The sequence below is a fragment of the Gigantopelta aegis genome, chromosome 8 (assembly GCF_016097555.1).
Source record: "Gigantopelta aegis isolate Gae_Host chromosome 8, Gae_host_genome, whole genome shotgun sequence".
NCBI classification, from domain to species: domain Eukaryota; kingdom Metazoa; phylum Mollusca; class Gastropoda; order Neomphalida; family Peltospiridae; genus Gigantopelta; species Gigantopelta aegis.
This window is the reverse complement of record NC_054706.1, coordinates 35626552-35650583: the sequence shown is the minus strand read 5'-3', so window position 1 is coordinate 35650583 and position 24032 is coordinate 35626552. Positions and strand designations below refer to the sequence as shown.

At 36.5% G+C, this 24032-nt stretch overlaps 1 protein-coding gene across 2 annotated transcripts in view; it reads right to left on the bottom strand.

Moving 5' to 3' along the window:
* LOC121379996 (golgin subfamily A member 4-like) overlaps window positions 1-24032 on the bottom strand; it is a 104420-nt gene that overhangs the window by 32801 nt on the left and 47587 nt on the right. For both annotated transcript variants that reach the window (XM_041508703.1, XM_041508704.1), the window contains exons 6-12: window positions 23250-23945; window positions 18925-19014; window positions 15066-15119; window positions 14301-14462; window positions 11501-12379; window positions 10223-10315; window positions 5984-6106 (exon numbers count right to left, since the gene is read on the bottom strand). In XM_041508703.1, the coding sequence (XP_041364637.1) occupies window positions 5984-6106; window positions 10223-10315; window positions 11501-12379; window positions 14301-14462; window positions 15066-15119; window positions 18925-19014; window positions 23250-23945 (2097 nt within the window). The remainder of the gene's footprint in view (window positions 1-5983; window positions 6107-10222; window positions 10316-11500; window positions 12380-14300; window positions 14463-15065; window positions 15120-18924; window positions 19015-23249; window positions 23946-24032) is intronic.

Sequence of the window (24032 nt, the reverse complement as noted above, 5' to 3'; positions counted from 1 at the left end):
ATACACTTTTGTCAGGCATGGCAATAGTAGTTATATACTAGCCCAACATTGAATATCAATAGCCATGGTAGTGGGGCTACCATAATCTAGAAGCCCTGTTAGCACACAATTGCAAATACATTTGATATACATTCATTGGTATTCTAAGCAACAAAATACATTTATTATGTAATTTTAGTTGCTAAAAAGTCTCTTGCTAGTCGGACAAAAATCTTACAATGGCTGGGAACTGAGGACCATCCCTTTAACTTGGTCTGTGTTCTATGCTCCATACTGTGACTGGTCAGTCTGACACACCTGATTCAATTACAGTCCGTGACATGACTTGTTTGTGCCACAACATCTGTCACACTGTCGAATTATCTCCTTCAGTGATAAGTTGTTTTCAAAACAACCATGTACAGCAACAATGGCCTTCCATCTACAGCCTAAATAAATTTGCAATAAGTATACTGCTCAAGAAATGACAGGCTGGACGAGACGGTTCAGCAACTTTCCACCTTATTTTACTTTCCAGGTGTAAAAAACAATCACAGTGACAAGCTAATCTTACATACATGACAGCAGAGTCATGGCTATTAATTCAAGCATAAATCTGTCAAGAGCTGAATTTTTTTTTCTTCTGTTTTTTATTTATATTGCTATCAAATAACTGCTTACATATCTGTTCAGCCAGTATGGAAATGTCTTGGGAAGTATTTAAATGTATTATTCATATTTTACAAGGTTAACATGACAATACTGCTATTATATGCTGATATTATTCAAACCATGAATAACTGGAAGATTTAACAAGAACTATAGTCATGTCATCTAGATGAATGTTTGACAAGTTTAAGAACTTATACAAGTTGTCATTTGTTAATAATAAGCATATGTTAGATGTAAGACAAGGACCAGACACATACTGACACACACACAGACAGATGGACATACACACACAGACGGATGGGCAGACTGACACACATAGACGGATGGATGGAGGGAGGGAGGGAGGGGGAGAGGGAGGGAGAGAGAGAGAGAGAGAGAGAGAGAGAGAAGAGAGAGAGAGAGAGAGAGAGAGAGAGAGAGAGAGAGAGAGAGCGAGAGAGAGACACACACACACACACAGAGAGAGAGAGAGAGAGACAGAGAGAGAGAGAGAGACAGAAACAGAGAGAGAGAGAGAGAGAGAGAGATAGAGAGAGAGAGAGAGAGGAGAGAGAGAGAGGGGGCGCACACACACACACACACACACACACACTGGATCGTATATGAACTTCTGCTAGTATCTTTAAATTTTGAGTTATTAGTTTAGGAACATTTCAACCTATGGACAAATGTTAAATGCCATGAACCACATTTATGATAATAACACTTCTAAACGACAGACTACGGCTATTATATAATATCAATTACATCAGACCCTACTTATAAAATTGTTTCCCAGCCCGACACATTTTTGTAACAGCTCATAAATAATGTAACACTTTTGGTTCTAACTGAATTCACTGCATGCTGTCAGTGTCGGCCACACTTGAAGTCACATAGACTGGGTACATGCCTACTGTACCACTGCATTCTTCACTGTCCAGTTAATGACTTGTGAGTAACAGGATGAAAGTAAGAACAGAGATCAAGTGGACATTGTAGAATAGAAATAGAACACTACTGGCAATGTTGTACATGTTGACAAGGTATAATGTATGTCCATACTATAGTAGTGTTGGTATAAAGTGCTCCTATTGGCAGTAGCTAGTGGAAATTTCCCTATTAGCTCATTTGGTAGAGTGCTGGACTCTCGTACTGAGAGTCCATAGTTCGAATCCCCTCAGTGGACGTTGATTTATTCTGTTATATTTGGAGCCGACATAGGGACTGGGTGTGTTCTTAACACAAGAATACAATTATAACCCAGTCAGGACCCGTAACAGTTCAACTGCCCATGGCCCACAGCTCCGGGACGTAGCTTCACTTGAGGGGGGAGTATCCATACCACCAGCTGTTCTGGTTATTACTGCACATACATGTGCATTTTCAAACAAACCTTTTTAAGGGACAGACCCTAGTTTTTAAACACTACAGCATATTTTTTTAACTATTAAAGCCTTTTATGATTACTGAAACAAAATATTATTTAAATTTTATTGTTTAGATTATCCATTTCCTGAAGTGTTTCTGGTCATCCTGGTTTTTCTAATACCAAAAATTGCATTTTTCATATTTTTAAAAACGCATGTGCATCTGAGAAGTAGCGGTTATTGATTCGAGTTCTAGTCTATTTTTAACAATATTTCCCAGTTGTAATGCCACAGACTCTTCTTTCACTGCATTGTTACTTTATCAAAATAAGTTACTAAATTACCTAAACTAAAACAAAAACTATAAAGACTATAACTCTGTCAAAAATTGATAAATTGCCATGAAACTTTTATCTGTAACAGTACATGATAAAGCTATATAAATGTTTTTAGCTCAATATATTGAGATGGGTATAACATGCCCCAAAATCTGCATTTACTGAAATACAGTAATACAGATGCGTCTTGTGCATTCAGGTGTGGATGGGGTTGGGTGGAGGTTTGGTGTGAGAGACTCAATATAAAATGCACAGAAACAAAACACAAACTAAAAATATATTCTAGACAGACAGAAATAAACAATAATATTATATTTTAAAATCTTAAATACACTGAAGAGTGTGTGTCCATCAATGTTAGTATCAGATTGGAAGAGCAAGTTGCAACCAATTTCAAATTCACACATGGAAATTCAAGATGATAGCTAGTGTACACTAATTTTGTATCCACCTGATGCTGATTTTGTTTTCCTTTTATACACTAATGATTTTTCATTTCATTTCAACTTATTTTCATGCTTATATCCAATTAAGGTTCAAACATGCTGTCCTGGACACACATCTCAGCTATCTGGGCTGTCTGTCCAGAACAGTGGGCTGTTAGCTGTTAGTGGTTAGTGAGAGAGAAGAGGGTTTTGGCCTTACACCTACCCACAGAGTCATCAAAACTCGCTCTGGGTGGGAGCCGGAACCTGGCTGCGAACCTAGTACCTACTAACCAATGGTGTAACAACAACCCTACTGAGGCCACTAATGATTAAATAGTGTGTAAGCCTAATTGTGTACCCTGTGATCTTACTCTGATTTCTCCCTGTGTACACCAACAATTAAAGGAACTATCCTTAGTTCGTAGCCATTTAAAAATATGTTTGGCAAATCAAATATTTTAACCTTATTAAAATTACAATTTACTTATGATTTCTTGTTTAGAATACAAATTTATCTATAACAATGCATTTCTGGACATTGTAATGTTTTGTAGGTTTTTTTTCCCATAATTATTTTGTACATACAAATTTACAATTTTTTCCATTGACCATGAACAAATTTGAATTACTTCAACCAAAGCTCATTCTAAATGGATTTATCCATATAATGCTTTACATTTAAAACATGTTAAGGTAAGAAAGTGTTTTTAGAAACTGAAAAAAGAAGGATGTGTGTTTATTTTGTAGGGAGGGACAAACAAAAGTTTTGCTAATTCAGGACACTTCCATTAGGCGTATCATAAAATATTGTTTGTTTCCGGTTACCCGACCGACCCTAATTTGAACCTGCCGACCCTAAAACTTTTTTTTGTATATCCAAAAATGTTTTCTTAATATAACAACGATTTCCACGAAAACATTCCAAACTATCACAAGCACTAATTTGGTGTCATTTAGGGGATAACCCTATTGTGTTTTCCGATTTGCGGACGTATATCGGTGGTTTTACTGTCGCAAATTTAGTTTTATTGGCGACCCGTTAGCCACGAAATGTTTTCTTCTAACAATTGATGGATGGGGTTACTTCCCTTCAAATTGAAGTTTGGTAACTTGCGTGAAATATCGGGCGAAGAGTCAGAAAATTGTTTTCACGAATATATGCGATCTTTTCCGATTTACTCTACATCTAGCGTAGCGAGGTGTTCCGATTAATAGTAATAATAATAATAATAATAATAATAATAATAACTATATTTAATGATTTACTCCAGCTACAAACTGGCCTTGTAGAAATTTAGTGACCTTCTGATAAACTAGGGGAGGGAATGTTTACCGATACTGATGGAGTTTACTGCCAAATCAAATGATTAAATATGTCAGTAAGATCTCGATGCGTTTCGTTATTTTTTGTAAGTGGTCATTGGGAACTTTCCTTTTTTTAATTAAGTTATGAAATAGATAAAGAAAAGAAAATGGCCATAAGGTTTTTGTCCTTTTGAAAATTGTATAATGGAAAAAAAAAATGTCCTTATATTTAAAACTGCACATAAAATATGCCCCCAAAACGTCACTTTACCATGCCTTACTTCATTTCTAGGGAAAACACTGATGAATGGTATAGTTGGTTTGCATAATGCATTCCTTTACATGCAGAGGATATTTTTCATACCGGTAGTCAACACCTTTATTTAATATCCATAAATAAAATTATTTTCCAAAATAAAATGTTTTTTCTACCTACCTACCCTATATTTTTCCAGCATGTAATAGGGAAACAAGTAAAAAAAAATTTCGGCCTTAAACACAATGGTTAAACAGTGTAACACTATTGTGTACCCACCTGGTGCTGCTCTGGTTTGTCCCTGTGTACGCTAATGTTTAAACAGTGTAACACTATGGTGTACCCACCTGGTGCTGCTCTGGTTTGTCCCTGTGTATGCTAATGATTAAACAGTGTACCACTATGGTGTACCCACCTGGTGCTGCTCTGGTTTCTCCCTGTGTATGCTAATGATTAAACAGTTTAAGTATATTATTTACCCACCTGGTGCTGCTCTGGTTTCTCCCTGTGTACGCTAATGATTAAACAGTGTAACACTATGGTGTACCCACCTGGTGCTGCTCTGGTCTCTCCCTGTGTATGCTAATGATTAAACAGTTTAAGTATATTATGTACCCACCTGGTGCTGCTCTGGTTTCTCTCTGTGTATGCTAATGATTATACAGTGTAAGTATATTGTGTACCCACCTGGTCCTGCTCTGGTTTCTCCCTGTGTGCTAATGATTAAACAGTGTAACACTATGGTGTACCCACCTGGTGCTGCTCTGGTTTCTACCTGTGTATGCTAATGATTAAACAGTGTAAGTATATTGTGTACCAACCTGGTGCTGCTCTGGTTTTTCCCTGTGTATGCTAATGATTAAACAGTGCAACACTATGGTGTACTCACCTGGTGCTGCTCTGGTTTCTCCCTGTGTGTGCTAATGATTAAACAGTATAAGACTATGGTGTACCCACCTGGTGCTGCTCTGGTTTTTCCCTGTGTATGCTAATGATTAAACAGTGTAACACTATGGTGTACCCACATGGTGCTGCTCTGGTTTCTCCCTGTGTATGCTAATGATTAAACAGTTTAAGTATATTATGTACCCACCTGGTGCTGCTCTGGTTTCTCCCTGTGTACGCTAATGATTAAACAGTGTAACACTATGGTGTACCCACCTGGTGCTGCTCTGGTTTCTCCCCGTGTATGCTAATGATTAAACAGTTTAAGTATATTATGTACCCACCTGATGCTGCTCTGGTTTCTCTCTGTGTATGCTAATGATTATACAGTGTAAGTATATTGTGTACCCACCTGGTCCAGCTCTGGTTTCTCCCTGTGTGCTAATGATTAAACAGTGCAAGTATATTATGTATCCTCCTGGTGCTGCTCTGGTTTTCCCTGTGTACGCTACTGATGAAACATGAATAAATGAATGTTTTAAGACACCCCAGCACGACAAATGCATCGGCTATTGGGTGTCAAAGTACGGTATATGTAAAAATGCATCGGCTATTGGGTGTCAAAGTACGGTATATGTAAAAATGCATCGGCTATTGGGTGTCAAAGTACGGTATATGTAAAAATGCATCGGCTATTGGGTGTCAAAGTACGGTATATGTAAAAATGAAGTGAACTAATGATGAAACAGTGCGAGTATATTGTGTACCCACCTGGTGCTGCTCTGGTTTCTCCCTGTGTACACTGTGTAGTCTTGCCTTCAGGTCAATGTTATCTTCATGCATCTTGGCCAACTGGTGCTGAGACAATTCCAGGCGATCTTTCAATGACTCAACCTGCAGTGCACAAAATAAACACAATGGATTCTTTAAGTAACTTTTATTTACGTACATGCATCCATTAACTACTTGCTTGCTGCTGTAAATAGAGACTGGAAAGACCTCCGAAGGCCTTGCCACTGGCAAAATTAATTTAAATATTTTTCAGTGATTTTAATTATTAGTATGACAGTGAGGAGACACTGGTTTAAAGGTTAATTTTATAAAGTAAAGTTAAAACCAGACAAAATAATCTTTTGCCAAATTGTAGTCAAATATCAGGTGAAATGACATATGTTTTTCATTTCCAATAAAGGCTATTTAAAATATTGAAAATCCTACATAAAAATTAACTATTAAAATAAAAATTTGGCTAAAAGTAAAAAGGACTAAGCGTTAACTCTAGTTAATACTGACGTAATTCATTTTGATTTTCTCTTGAATAGTGATATAATTTGTAGGTACAGAAAACATTAAAATGACATCATGATCGACTTGCTTTTAGATAAAGGTTTTGGAACATTTAGACTAGGTATTTTTTAAGATACTTTGCAGCGCTTACATAAAAGCAAAGGTGGTAATAATTTTTTTACTTATTATTGGGAATACAAAGTCTACAGTAAAATAGATTTAAATCATACAGGTCATAGTTCATAATTTTATAATAAAGTTCAGCTTTAAATTTAGACTGAAACAACGGGATTCCAAATTACAGATAGCCTTGTCAGCAATGGGTCAGGAAAACTTAACGTTGGGCAACACTTCTGCTGAAAGCAAGCAGTTAAAATATTCAACAGTTTAAAATGTACTGATATGTCGTTAAACAAATATTCCTTCTAAATTTTACACTTGGTTTCAATATTTAACTTATTTGTTAAAAAAGAAAACTTCAAATTATTTAACTCCACTGACATACTACCCCAGCCAATGTCCCCATTATGCCATATTCACACAGAACAAATTAACTTAAAACTGTAAGATAAGGAATACTTTACAGAATGAAATTGTCCTGTAACTACCCCCTCCCTTCCAATTTTTTTTTTTTTTTTTTAAAAGCTCAGTACTTTTAACACACAAGAATCACAACTGGGTAAACTGAACTTTCTTATTCTACTTTACAATAAAGTACGGTAAGGGTTGTTTCCCCTTGAACAATTACTATCATGATTATGCCAAGACAAGCAAGAAATATTGTGTATGTAAATATGAATTGTGGAGAGGGAATGATGGACATTGTAAGAAAAAACTTTAATTGATGTTTTTTTACATTTTATTTCTTCTTGATGAAATGCCTTCATTAATTGCTTAGTCTTGTGTTTAGTCTTTGAAAATATTTGTCAATATGCTGTTGTTAAAACAAACCATGCTGAAAATTCACATGTATGTATTTAAAAGTTAAAGTCTGGTTTATTTAACAACACCACTAGAGCACACTGATGTATTAATCTTTGGCTATTGGATGTCAAACATTTGGTTATTTTAACATAGTCTTAGAGAGGAAACACTACATTTTTCCATGAGTAGCATATCTTTAATATGCACTATTCAACAGACAGGATAGCACATACCACTGCCTTTGATTTACCAGTTGTAGTGCACTGGCTAAAATGAGAAATAGACCGACTCTGCATCAGGCGGACACTTTACCACTGAGCTATGTCCTGCACTCAATGTATGTATTTGATATACTTTGTCCTTTTCTATTCAATATAAACACCAACAAAGGCAGGACATGTTCAAATGATATATTTGCTAGTTGAACAAAGAAGTTGTATGCTGTGTTATGACTAAATCAACAGGATTTGCTAGCAACAATGCTGAGTTTGAATTCTGGCTTATCGTGATACTATTTAACCACTAATCTATCTTAATTAACCGAACAATGTGAGAAATGACTGAATTCTAAACAGGTTCCTGTGAGAGGTCATGTATATTACATGTTTTCAATTTTGCATCATGAACAAAAGCTAAGTGCTGTATTACCAAAAACATATTGGTTGTAATATAAACGGCCTCTTATGGGAATGAGTATAATATTTATTCTATTTATTACAATACAGAATAAATAAATTTAAAATCTTCTAACATAATCAAACGAATTACAATTAGGGAAGATGATATCGCTTATCGCTTATGACATCATATATGGTCAGATGATGTGAAAGTTTATCAATGAATCTTTGCCACATGAATACAAAAATACATTCAAAACCAAACAAAACATACTGTTTTTTTAAATGAAGTGACTAACTTTAATTATAAGACGTGACAACAACTATTTTTCAGTTCATGCAAGTATGAACGAGAAAACAAAGTCCACTTTTTACATATTTCTCTATGCAAGGTCAAAGAGTGTGATACCATTGTTCAGCTGATCCAAGGTCATAACCTCTCAAAAACATATCCCACAACCTTTCGCCAGTACCTAAACCAGAATATCAACACTAAAACAATATGAGAAATAACAAAGATGCCCGTACCTCCATCTCCAGTATCTAAACCAGAATATCATCACTAAAACAATATGAAAAATAACAAAGATGCCCGTACCTCCGTCTCCAGTATCTAAACCAGAATATCATCACTAAAACAATATGAGAAATAACAAAGATGCCCGTACCTCCGTCTCCAGTATCTAAACCGGAATATCATCACTAAAACAATGTGAGAAATAACAAAGATGCCCGTACCTCCGTCTCCATTATCTAAACCAGAATATCATCACTAAAACAATGTGAGAAATAACAAAGATGCCCGTACCTCCGTCTCCAGTATCTAAACCAGAATATCATCACTAAAACAATGTGAGAAATAACAAAGATGCCCGTACCTCCGTCTCCATTATCTAAACCAGAATATCATCACTAAAACAATATGAGAAATAACAAAGATGCCCGTACCTCCGTCTCCATTATCTAAACCAGAATATCATCACTAAAACAATATGAGAAATAACAAAGATGCCCGTACCTCCGTCTCCATTATCTAAACCAGAATATCATCACTAAAACAATATGAGAAATAACAAAGATGCCCGTACCTCCGTCTCCATTATCTAAACCAGAATATCATCACTAAAACAATATGAGAAATAACAAAGATGCCCGTACCTCCGTCTCCATTATCTAAACCAGAATATCATCACTAAACAATATGAGAAATAACAAAGATGCCCGTACCTCCGTCTCCATTATCTAAACCAGAATATCATCACTAAAACAATATGAGAAATAACAAAGATGCCCGTACCTCCGTCTCCATTATCTAAACCAGAATATCATCACTAAAACAATATGAGAAATAACAAAGATGCCCGTACCTCCGTCTCCATTATCTAAACCAGAATATCATCACTAAAACAATATGAGAAATAACAAAGATGCCCGTACCTCCGTCTCCATTATCTAAACCAGAATATCATCACTAAAACAATATGAGAAATAACAAAGATGCCCGTACCTCCGTCTCCATTATCTAAACCAGAATATCATCACTAAAACAATATGAGAAATAACAAAGATGCCCGTACCTCCGTCTCCATTATCTAAACCAGAATATCATCACTAAAACAATATGAGAAATAACAAAGATGCCCGTACCTCCGTCTCCATTATCTAAACCAGAATATCATCACTAAAACAATATGAGAAATAACAAAGATGCCCGTACCTCCGTCTCCAGTATCTAAACCAGAATATCATCACTAAAACAATATGAGAAATAACCAAGATGCCCGTACCTCCGTCTCCATTATCTAAACCAGAATATCATCACTAAAACAATATGAGAAATAACAAAGATGCCCGTACCTCCGTCTCCAGTATCTAAACCAGAATATCATCACTAAAACAATATGAGAAATAACAAAGATGCCCGTACCTCCATCTCCAGTATCTAAACCAGAATATCATCACTAAAACAATATGAGAAATAACAAAGATGCCTGTACCTCTGTCTCCATTATCTAAACCAGGGACCTAATTCACTAAATACTCTCAACTTTGCAATCTCCCAGTGCAATGCAAAAAGACTTGCAAAGAGGATGCTTTGTTGTCTAGCAGAGCCTAAGAGACCTTTGTCATCACCAGAATGTCATCACTAAAACAATATGAGAAATAACAAAGATGCCCGTACCTCTGTCTCCAGTATCTCGACTAGCACGTCATCACCAGATGAGGTTCCACTCATCAGATTGTCATCATGCTGTATCTGATCATGAAACTGATCCTGCAAGATACATAAATATAAAAATTGAATTTCAAGCGGGCCAAGTCTACATAAAAGACCATCCATTATGACATCCCCCTATCTATAATAAGATTTCAGGTATGCATGTATTTTAACTCTACTCTATTTATGAAGAGAACATGGCTTAATCTGTAGTGACTGTGTTAGCAATGACTCGATACATACATCTTAACAATTATAACTTGCTGTTTTCTTGACCTGATCAGAAAAGTGGGATTGCAGGTTTAAACTCGGTGAAAAAGGGTTCTGGCAAATTTTGTGCGTATTAGTAATCAATAATAAATTGTGAGAAGAAGCAATTACTCAACAAAACATTTACTAAGTTCTTATTTTATCTAAGTAACCTTTTAAAATGTTACATTTTCATTATCGACAATTGTTCACAATGGCTGCAATAGTGGAACAGTTTTACAAATGTATTAACAACATATTACTATTATTGGAACTAGTACATGTATATGAGGAGTTCATTTCCAAAATGCGATATATCCATTTAGGTAATTTTGAGAAAAATGTGAATTTGTTCCAACATGACAAAGCATATAGCACACAAAGCATAGTTCTAATATCCTGTTCATTGGGTATAGATCGTGTTTTGACGGAAACTCTAGATATTGTCCTATGCCTGAGTTATATTAATATGTGTATACCTTCATTGCTAACTCCATAATTTGAAAAATGGCATTTGTTATCCACATAGTTCAAGATATTCAGGGAAATATAACCAGTATGACCCACACGTGTCATGATTTCACGTGCACAGCGAATGACGTAATTTTGTGAAGCGACGTCATAACTTAATGCGGCTTCTCCAGTGTAAACACCTATAAAAATGATGTCATTTTGGAAAATGACGTCCTTTTGTGGTCTCTTTTTAGTTACGTTTAAAACGTTTTGACATGATCCTAGCTTGTTATTCATGAAAATAATATTTGGAATAATGTGGATAATAAAGAAATTATTACACTCTTGTGTGAATCGTACTGATTTTACGAAACTCCTGTCAGGATTCATGTATTACCCCGAGTGAGAGCAATAATCCTGACTCTCGTTTCGTAAAATCAGTACAACACACAAGCTTTTATAATAATCTCTATATATCACATTTTGTAACTGAACTGTTCATATGTTGTTGCCTATTTTAATGTTGCGAGGCACACCCACCTGAGATATATGATCTCCCATATCAACCTCGTCCACATCGGAACTGAGCGACTCGGCTTCCCCGGAATACACATCTTTACTGGAGCTGGACAGACTCAGCCGATACGTGTCCTCCATTGGAGGGGGAGAGTGCAGACGGGGGGCTTTCGCCGCTCTCGTCTTTTCCTTGATGCGAGCGCTGGGCGACTTGGCTCGCCTCATCAGCTCTCTCTTCTCCTCTTCCTTGCTGCTCTCACTGGTGATGCTTCGCTTTGAGACTCGACTCGAGTCTGCCACCGTCGACGATGATGCCGGCAGATTATCGCTGCCCTCAACGTAGCGACTCAGCGGCATCTCATCGCCACTGTTCCAGCTCATGGTCGACGAAGGACTGTGATGGCGAGGGATTTTCGATACTCGGGACCTGGGCGAACTTTTGATTGAATCCATGGAGATGGATGAACTGTCGCTGTTCTGACTGACGTGGTCACACTCCAAACTGTGACTGCTGGCGGGTGAGGATGATGAGTCTCGACTCACAGGCTCCAGGTTGGAGGTAAACTCCTTCACGGTCAGAACCTTGCTGACGTTCCCTGGGTTCACGTCCGAGTGGTGACGTCTGCCCGTCTTACTCGTCTCTTTGGCATCTTTCTTCCCAACCAGCTGGAAGGCTATCTCGCCCGACGTTCCTGTCACTGCAGTGGTCGAGCTGCGGATGGCACTAAGTTGGAGGTCATCAACGGCTCGAGCCACTACTCCCGAGAGGGGTGTTCCCGCTACGCCAGTCAGGTTGTGCTTGTTGGTGGCACTGTGCAGATCCATGCATAGTCGAATTGCTTTCATCCAGTTATTGCGTATTCCCGATGTCATAGCTGCCAAAGTGTACTGTCCATTCTGAGTCTGTAAAAAAAATATAACAAAAAAGTAAAAGATTAGCAGATGAACTGAAATTAAGAAAATAGACAACAACAAAAATAACTTCTACTCTCAGACTAAAATATTTTATAAAAGATCTCAACTTTTAAAATCCTCCCATCTACAATATTCCATTTATAACTAAATTTTAAGAACTGAAAGTCAGATTCTGATAAAAACACTGTATTTATATAATTCAAACATGCATTTAGGCATAGACGAAATAGGTACACCAAATACTTCACATAACTGCATATTGGATTTTTTTTTTTAAATAAAGGATATTCTCTCACTAGTATTTACTGATGTTTTACAAAATACTGTCATATAACAATAATGTGTACATATGGTACATCCAATAACTATCTAAGAAAAAGAAGCAAAAAATCTAGCCTAATATTAAACAACTTGCAAAATAATATTAAACTCCAGTTAAAGCACTGTAAAAAAAATATATTAATCTCGACTGTGATCAAGTTTGTGTCGGTTGCATCAACACTAGGAACGACAATCACTCAGATCTGACACTTCAGACAAGCGAGACAATCAGATAGAAAACTGAGCCCCAAAAGCTCATTAAAATTAAAACTTATTTTAGCTTTTATTTTCCTTAAATGCAAGCTCAAAGAGAAAATTTATTGACCACATCTAGGCCAAGCTCTTTACCAAATAGTATTATGCTTCAATCCAAAGGTCGCCCATGCATAATTAAACATTTGACAAGTATGATGGCTTGGTTACTGAATTACAGTCCATTCTTACAATGGCCAACAGAACATCAAAGATGACTATTAAAGTGATTGATGGAACTTCTGAAATGGTTACAGAGCTGTTCTATTGTTATTTTTAGACTCTGGTGCCTGTGTGTTGATGTTAACTCCCTATCTTCTCAAACTATAAACTGCCGAAATTCTGACCTCAGGGCTTCTAGAATTTTTATAAAATCCACTAGCTATGGGATCAGTGATTTCAAAAATTTACTAGCCACGATTAGAAATTCACTAGCCCAAATTTACTTTAAGTTAATATAATTTTACTAATTAATAGTAATAATCGGATATGTCACCTAAAGAGGGAGATAGATCTTAAACACACTAACATTGGGGTGTAGGGGTGAGGGAAGGATATTCATATTTACAAAATAAGACTTAACTGCAACATTTAACAAACACATTTCACTAGCCATCTGGCATAGCAATAGTAGTTATTTACTAGCCCAACATAGAATATCACTAGCCATGAGAGTGGGGCTACCATAATCTAGAAGCCCTGGACATTGATAGCACAGAAGCTAGGTCAGTAGGTATCAAAGTTAAAGTGTTGTTTTTTTTACAACACCACTAGAGCACATTGATTTATCAATAATCAACTATTACAGTAGATGTCCAACATCTGATAATTTTTAAAGAACATAGTATGTGCTGTCCTTCCTGTGGGGACAGTGCATATAAAAGATCTTTGGTGCTGATAATGGAAAAATGTAGTGAGGTTTCTCTGAAGACTACATTTCAGAATTACCAAGTGTTTGACAACCAATAGTTGATGATTAATTAATTTATGTACTCTAGAGGTGTTATCGAACAAAATTTAGAGGCAAGTCAAAATTGTCAATAATCATGGCCTTGTTTACCTTTTTTAGCACAGAGGTTTACAACAATTAGAAAACTATTACCAATTAACTTGTAATTGCTTTGTGTAACTTCTGTAAAAAAAAAAAAAAAATGTTTTGTTAACTGTAAGTCTGACAAATCTATCATACTAACTCAAACCTGTTTTGTGATACAGGTGCCAGGACAGAACACTGGACATAAGCATGAAAATAACTTATATCATCATCCACAACACTACTACTCCTACTACATACATTTAATGATTATATTGTGAATTACAGCAAATATATAATGACCTTGATCTTGAAGCCATAATTGCGATGAATGTTTAATTCAGAAACTTCATAGCAAGTCGACAAATCAATCCTTCCATCAAGATCATTGGCATCTTCTGCCTTTGCATCTTTATAGTACCGGAGAGAATTTCCTGCCAGTACAAACCAATGTTTTCTGGCCTCCTGTGTAAAAACATTCAAAATAAACAGAGGAAATCAAGTTAACTATCACAAAACATAGTTAATCTGTCTTTGAAAAATTGTAATCATAAGCTAACCAAAATATTAAAGTATGAACATGTCAATAGTTTTTTTAACCTTTGTTTATTATAATTATTTTTGGAGTAAAGAATGAGAAATACAAAATATCTACAATTATAGCAGCAGATTTTATGGCCTTAAAGAAAGTGTTTGTATCATTGTATAGTGAATAAGCAACCAGCAGGGGTCTCGCTTACATGTCATAACCAAAGGCTGTCCCGCCATCTCTTAAGACTAATTTCCAATATGCCCCCCATCCATTGGCAGTGATAGTAATATCCGCCATCCATTTATTTAGGCCACCATTAAAAATCATAAGTCATGCCATCGTCTTGAACTACCAGAGTAATCAGGTTCATCATCGTTTACAAGACATTTTCGAGGTACTTGTACCCTGCAAATCTTAGGTACCATCCCATCCTATAAGTGGAACAAGCTCTACCGATTCCCTCCATCCCTTTCCTGAATACTGGAGAGACCACTGACCAGGATTATGATTTATCTTAATTTGCAAACATAGCTTACCTTGTCTGATGTTCCTTGCTTAATTAACCAGCCTTTCTTCATATAAACGAGATCCTGTTCGAAAACATTATTAACTAGGCATTAGATTAATTACTTATTAAAAACAATTTGAAAAATATTTCTGATTTTGGTTATTCTTCATACTTATAATAACAAAATCAACATTTCAAAAAATCCTGCTGAATAAAAAAAGTCATTTAATACATGAATTTTAATTTCTCAATTTCTTTTTTTCTCAAATCAAATTAAAAGTGGTGAAATAATGATTTAATCAACCAGTTTCGATCACCACATGTTTCAATGCCTGTACACATAACAGACTAGGACATACTTGTAGTAGAATCACCACATGTTTCAATGCCTGTACACATAACAGACTAGGACATGCTTATAGTAGAATCACCACATGTTTCAAGGCCTGTACACATAACAGACTTGAACATACTTGAAGTAGAATCACCACGTTTCAAGGCCTGTACACATAACAGACTAGGACATACTTGTAGTAAAATCACCACATGTTTCAAGGCCTGTACACATAACAGACTAGCACATACTTGTAGTAGAATCACCACATGTTTCAAGGCCTGTACACATAACAGACTAGCACATACACATGTACTTGTAGTAGAATCACCACGTTTCAAGGCCTGTACACATAACAGACTAGCACATACTTGTAGTAGAGTCACCACGTTTCAAGGCCTGTACACATAACAGACTAGCACATACTTGTAGTAGAATCACCACGTTTCAAGGCCTGTACACATAACAGACTAGCACATACTTGTAGTAGAATCACATGTTTCAAGGCCTGTACACATAACAGACTAGCACATACTTGTAGTAGAATCACCACGTTTCAAGGCCTGTACACATAACAGACTAGCATATACTTGTAGTAGAATCACCACGTTTCAAGGCCTGTACACATAACAGACTTGGACATACTTGAAGTAGAATCACCACGTTTCAAGGCCTGTACACATAACAGACTAGGACATACTTGTAGTAGAATCACCACATGTTTCAAGGCCTGTACACATAACAGACTAGCACATACTTGTAGTAGAATCACCACATGTTTCAAGGCCTGTACACATAACAGACTAGCACATACTTGTAGTAAAATCACCACATGTTTCAAGGCCTGTATACATAACAGACTAGCACATACTTGTAGTAGAATTACCACGTTTCAAGGCGTGTACACATAACAGACTACCACATACTTGAAGTAGAATCACCATGTTTCAAGGCATGTACACATAACAGACTAGCACATACTTGTAGTAGAATCACCACATGTTTCAAGGCCTGTACACATAACAGACTTGGACATACTTGTAGTAGAATCACCACATGTTTCAAGGCCTGTACACATAACAGACTAGCACATACTTGTAGTAGAATCACCACGTTTCAAGGCCTGTACACATAACAGACTAGCATATACTTGTAGTAGAATCACCATGTTTCAAGGCCTGTACACATAACAGACTAGGACATACTTGTAGTAGAATTACCACGTTTCAAGGTGTGTACACATAACAGACTAGCACATACTTGTAGTAGAATCACCACATGTTTCAAGGCCTGTACACATAACAGACTAGGACATACTTGTAGTAGAATCACCACATGTTTCAAGGCCTGTACACATAACAGACTAGCACATACTTGTAGTAGAATCACCATGTTTCAAGGCCTGTACACATAACAGACTAGGACATACTTGTAGTAGAATTACCATGTTTCAAGGCGTGTACTCATAACAGACTAGCATATACTTGAAGTAGAATCACCATGTTTCAAGGCCTGTACACATAACAGACTAGCACATACTTGTAGTAGAATCACGTTTCAAGGCCTGTACACTTAACAGACTAGCACATACTTGTAGTAGAATCACCACGTTTCAAGGCCTGTACACATAACAGACTAGCACATACTTATAGTAGAATCACCACATGTTTCAAGGCCTGTACACATAACAGACTAGCACATACTTGTAGTAGAATCACCACGTTTCAAGGCCTGTACACATAACAGACTAGCACATACTTGTAGTAGAATCACCACGTTTCAAGGCCTGTACACATAACAGACTAGCACATACTTGTAGTAGAATCACCACGTTTCAAGGCCTGTACACATAACAGACTAGCACATACTTGTAGTAGAATCACCACGTTTCAAGACCTGTACACATAACAGACTAGGACATACTTGTAGTAGTTAAATGGACATCCACCTACCCTAACAGGCAAGCAAGCTATTCTCTCTACAGTACAAAAGAACCAGAATTAGAACAGTTGTCTTAATGAAAGTCCATTTTCTGTGACATCCTTAGTGGTAACTATCATCTCCAGACAGTTCAAAGATGTTTGTTTTTGTAATAGCACTACATGTATCTACAATCGACTGGAAGAAGAAACCATGCACATAACAGGGTCGGAATGACTGTCTCAAGGTTTAGCATTCTCACCACTAACTCTTTCATTATCTCTATCTTTAATATGTACATATTTAATATCCAGTCTGATTATAAATATTAACAACAAATGGTTGTATTAATAGTTTACTGTACTATATTACTGCATCATGAATTTGCTCCATTACTTGCAAAGATAACTAAATCATTCACTTCCAAAATGGCTTGTACTACTAAACATAATTACAACGTACATATATATTACTAGGTCTACTAGTCATACATATGTATTACTAGGTCTACTAATCATACATATATATTACTAGGTCTACTAGTCATACATATATATTACTAGGTCTACTAGTCATACATATATATTACTAGGTCTACTAGTCATGCATATATATTACTAGGTCTACTAGTACAGACCAGGGCCCCATTCCACGAAGCGATCTTAGCCCTTAGCTATGTGGAACAGGGCCCAGGCTTACGAAGGTTAACAATATAGACATACAGATAGATCTGTACACATATACATTATACAAGTACATGGCTTGGTTATACTGTTAAATGTTGATCACGCATGGTAATTTACTAGACAACTTAATAAGATACAATACAGTAAGACAATATAGATACAGTGATCAGCCTTACATGATATAAATAAAACAAATAGTTTATGTGGGAAACAAAACAGAAGCAGGCAAGCAAATAATAAGAAAGCAACAAAGGAAAATAGTGCAAATGAAAAAAAAATGAAAAAAAAAGAAGTACATATATATAATATGTACATGCAAAGTGATTTCCATTGTCCGTTAATGCTACAGAATGCATAAAACATTATTATTAAATATGTTTCCTATCTTGAACAGTTGTAGTATTCTTGATAAAAAATACTAGATAAAGATTAATTTAATTATAAGTTGGTGCTGTCACAAGTTGCACAACTGTAATCATACTGACACTGAATTTATCCTGCAACTGCTCATTGTATTGATTATGATGACTGGATAAATTAAAACCAAATTACTATTCTGTTAGTAGCAAGATATGACTTGTGATTTCACATACATGTGGAAGTAACATGTCACAAACCTGTTCACATGAGTTAAATATACTCAAACAACAAATTACTGTTTAGCAAACAAACATTAAATTCAAAAATGCTACCTGATATTATACAGAATTATTTTAATGATAATTTTAATCGTATTTTCAGCACAGGGAAATTGTCTCCATGCATTTATTGCCATACACACCGGATGTATATATATATATATATATATATATATATATATATATATATATATATATATATATATATATATATATATATATATAAATATAGAGTGTAAACACCCCCAACGTACAGAGTACTGCAGGGATCTACATACCAGCGTACTTTGTCTTAACAGGAATACTTGCCTCAAATTTCGTCCCTTTAGGGTCTGGAACTGGAGTACTACATATCGAATGACTTCGATTTGCCGCACTAAATTCTGAACTCCTTGCCATCTAAAACAAATAACATACATCTGTGTGATGAAACTGTGATGCCACGTACTCTCTGTGGCTGGCTTGCAGTCAGTACCATCCTCTCATTAACGTTAAAGGTGATTCCTGCCTCTTTGTCTAATTAAGACTATTCATTTTTATTTTACTACAAATTTCTTATATAAACTGAAATGTTTTATTCACACATTCAAACGTATCGAAAATGTTTCAATTTTCCTTTCTTGTTTTTTTGTGCACCAGTACACAGATGTTAGGTTACACTAGTGCGGTACTTTATGACACACACACACACACACACAACCTGACTAACTGTAAGTCAATTAATTACTAAGCATGAGTAAAGGAAAATAATGTGTGTGGGCAAGACTAATTAACATTTTATGCCTGACAGCATCGCTAGGCTATGTTGTGTAATGGTATGCGAAGAAAACATCTACATAATTAAAATACACATGACAACATATGACCTAGATAAACCCCCAAAAATAAATCAGGTTTTGTTCTTACTAATCTAAATTTTTTATTATTTCAAACATGTATCCATCTTTTCATGAGTTAGAAAACTTATATATAGCTCTAGTGCAGTTTAAAAACATGTTATGCTAATATCATTTTCTAAATAAATTTCTATTTCCCTACTTTTATTTACTCTTAATATACATGTACATTAGACAATGGACTTGTTATTAAGACCAATGGCATGCCACATATTAGATATTATGGACAAATTAGCTGCCACAAAAAAAAAAAAAAATGCTGGTTGCAAACAAAACAAAGGGTAAATTATTAATGAGCTCTGTGAAGACAATCAGGCAAAGCAAGACAACATATCAAACTAAAGCAAATCAGTGAAAACAATCAGATCAAAATAAAGGGAATGCAATAATTCAGAAATTAATAACCCTTGAAAAATAATGTGTTCACATTTTCAATGACAAATTACACATGCAAAATGAAAACATTTGTTTAAATATATGATGAATTCTAATCTGGATCTAAATAAACAAGAAACATATACACTTTCATTAATCATCAAATGAATGATATATCTGTACACATGGTAACTAAAATTATACTGCTATCTAATAAGCATTTTGACAGTTACACATCTACTCTTTGTTTTATGGTCGGGAATAAAGCTTATCACTAACAGTAAATTGGATAATTATACTGCTAATATAATAAGCATTTTGACAGTTACACATCTACTCTTGTTTTATGGTCGGGAATAAAGCTTATCACTAACAGTAAATTGGATAATTATACAGTAATACTGAGCAGTTATAGCCTCTAACTTTGTTACAACAGAAATGTTTTATTTAAGGACGCACTCAACACATTTTATTTACGGTTATATTGGCATCAGATATATGGTTAAGAACCACACAGATATTGAGAGAGAAACCTGCTGTTGCCACTTCATGGGCTACTCTTTTTGATTAGCAGCAAGGGATCTTTTATATGCACCATCCCACAGACGGGATAGTACATACCACGGCCTTTGATACACTGGCTGAAGCGAGAAATAGCCCAATGGGCCCACCGACAGGGATCGATCCCACACCAATCACGCATCAAGAGAGCGCTGTACCACTGGGATAAGTCCCCCCCCCCTAACTTTGTTACAATGCCATGTTTATTTCACCATTTGCTAGTAATACGAAAAAAACATTCTGATGATTCCTATGTGTAGGTATAATATCCATTACTAAAAGGCAGAATTCACGCTACTGACATAGAAAACAGGGAAAATATTTTATAATACATTTGTCAAACACCTAAAACATGAATCAGCAAGTTTAATGACTCATTACCAAGTTTCATTTTGTGTGGATATATAGCAAAATGAAATCTGATTACAAATTTTATCTCCAACATGGATACTAAGATAAATTTTAATAGCATATTAGTTTTTTTTAATGTAATATATTTGTCAAATTAGATGCTGTAATGTTTATATAGCACTGTCGTACATTGCACCATAATTAGTTAGCCCAGATGAAAATTGTGGACATAGTAGAACGTGTCCATAATTATATAGTTTGTACTTGTCCTAGCACTGTCATACATTGCACCATATCAGTTAGACCAGATGAAAATTATGGACATAGTAAAACGTCATCAGAATGAAAGAAAATAATCAGTGATGATTCTGATGAGTTGATTGTTGGACATGAATCAAAACAGTAATTATATTGGTTCTATTTTGGAAACGTTAATACATGTAGTAATAAACAGCTGGAGAAAAATGTATCACAGGTTTTAATATTTCTGACTTAAAGGTCAAGTTTCTACATCTATCAGCTCATGATAGTTTATTGTAAATATTGTTTATTATAAATACAATAAGTCTTTGAATTCAAATTTGACATGGTTATCTTGCCTCATGGGAAAAACGGGATATATTATTCAGAACCTGTATATAATTTACCAATGGAAGGAAGGAAATGTTTTATTTAACAACGCACTCAATACATTTTATTTACGGTTATATGGTTAAGGACCACACAGATATTGAGGGAGGAAACCCGCTGTCGCCATTTCATGGGCTGCTCTTTTCGATTAGCAGCAGGGGATCTTTTATATGCACCATTCCACAGACAGGGTAGTACATACCACGGCCTTTGATATGCCAGTCATGGTGCACTGACTGGAACGAGAAATAGCCAGTGGGCCCACCGACGGGGATCGATCCTAGACCGACCACGCATCGAGCAAGCGCTTTACCACTGGGCTACGTTTACCAGTGAAGTAATATCATCAATGTGTACATTATCAATGCCCTGACTATTTTACACTACAGTTGTTTTAATCAACATAGCAATACAAAGTGGAACACGATCCCTATGTTGAATAATACATCTCAAGGTTGTAGCTGTTTTCATTACATCTCCCCTGCAACACAGACCACTCGTGGATGTTTTGAGTTTTAATGAATTAAATATTTATAGGACCTATTGATCTGAAAAGCAAACCCATATATCATCTGCACATGATTGTCTCTTATTGACGTTGTCTAAATGAAATGGATTGGAATCTTATGAGCTGAATTACACAGGCACACATGGACAGTGGTATCACAACATCATACTTTATTGTATTAAGTGGCATGAAGAAACATCGGACATACTAATCCACAAACTTTGCATGGTCTTTAAAAGGATTATTATGAGCTTTCTATCAATGAACAACTTCCCGAAACAGTTTAGGGGTGACACTAAAATCCTGAAGTCTGTAAAATTTCTGGAGTTTTTTGTCTTTTAATAAGGACAGGTTTGTAAGTCTATCAATGTTTGTTTTGTTTAACGACGCCACTATAGCACATTGATTTATTAGTTATTGGCTATTAGATGTCAAACATTTGGTAATTTCGACTCGTAATCTTTAGAGGAAACCTATTACATTTTTTCATTAGCAAGAGATTTTTTATATTCACTATCCCACAGACAGGGTAGCACATACCACAATGTTTACCACATACCAGTCGTGGTGCACTGGCTGGAACAAGAAATAGACCAATGGGCCCGCTGATGGAGACTGAACCTAGACCGGTCCCCACATAGGGTGAGCAGTTTATCACTGGGCTACAATGGAGATTGAACATAGACCGGTCCCCACATAGGGCAAGCAGTTTATCACTGAGCTACGATGGAGATTGAACCTAGACTGGTCCCCACATAAGGCGAGCGGTTTATCACTGAGCTATGATGGAGATTGAACCTAGACCGGTCCCCACATATGGCGAGCAGTTTATCATTGGGCTACAATGGAGATTGAACCTGGACCGGTCCCCACATAGGGTGAGCAGTTTACCACTGGGCTACAATGGAGATTGAACCTAGACTGGTCCCCACATAAGGCGAGCGGTTTATCACTGAGCTACAATGGAGATTGAACCTAGACTGGTCCTCACATAAGGCGAGCGGTTTATCACTGAGCTACGATGGAGATTGAACCTAGACCGGTCCCCACATAGGGTGAGCCGTTTATCACTGGGCTACAATGGAGATTGAACCTAGGCCGGTCCCCACATAAGGCGAGCAGTTTATCACTGGGCTACAATGGAGATTGAACCTAGACCGGTCCCCACATAGCGATTAAGAACTTACTTTATTACAACTACAATTATGAATCTCAGAAACCAAATCTAACCTGGTTACCATTAACATAACCTGTCAACTAACAGCACCAAGTCTCTAACTGCTATAACATCTGATGGACAGAAACTAACTTACTTTCAGTTCATCAGTTTCATTGCTCTCTGTCTCGTCCGCACTCAGCGTCTCACTGTGTGTGCTGTCGTCGGGCAACAAAAGCAGATCTGCAGCGATGTTGTCGCTTCTTACGATGGCTGGTGGCAAGGAGAGGTGGCCGCCAAAATCCTTCAGACTCGTTGATCTCTCGCGGTGTCGCCGCGACCGCTCAGACGGCGACAGTTTGCCATGGCGGTCATCTAGTGATCCTCGCCGTGGTGTTGACGATGCCGATGATGATGATGAAGGATGCGCTTCAAATAGTGAACACGTTGCAGTGTTGTAAGTCTTGGGTGTGGACGCGGCTGTAGAAGGCGGAATTGGTGGGACGGTATAAAATGGATTTGAGTATTTGGAATCGGACAGTGTTTTGCTTCTGTTTGCAAGTGGGTACATCTTGTCTCTGGCACTAACGTAGTCCAGTCTATCACCCGAGCAGCTGAGGAAGCGGGACGAGGCGAAATTACCCGCCAATTCCTTGTCTTCAGACGACAGGTCGTGCAAACTGCTGCTTTTGCGTAACCCATCTTGGTAGTTTTTGTCATACTTGTGCTTCAGACTGCGTACGCCCCGGAAAGTAGAGAAGCTGGGGATGTCTGTTCTTGATCGAAGTTTTTCCAGTTCAATCTTTCCATGAGAAAGTTGTTCATCAATCGTCTGCCCCTTCAAAGCATCTGGCTATTGAAAGAATAACCACATCTTGTGTAGCACTGCATACAACACATGTAACCTAGTCTTTAACTCTTACGAATATACTGTTAAAAA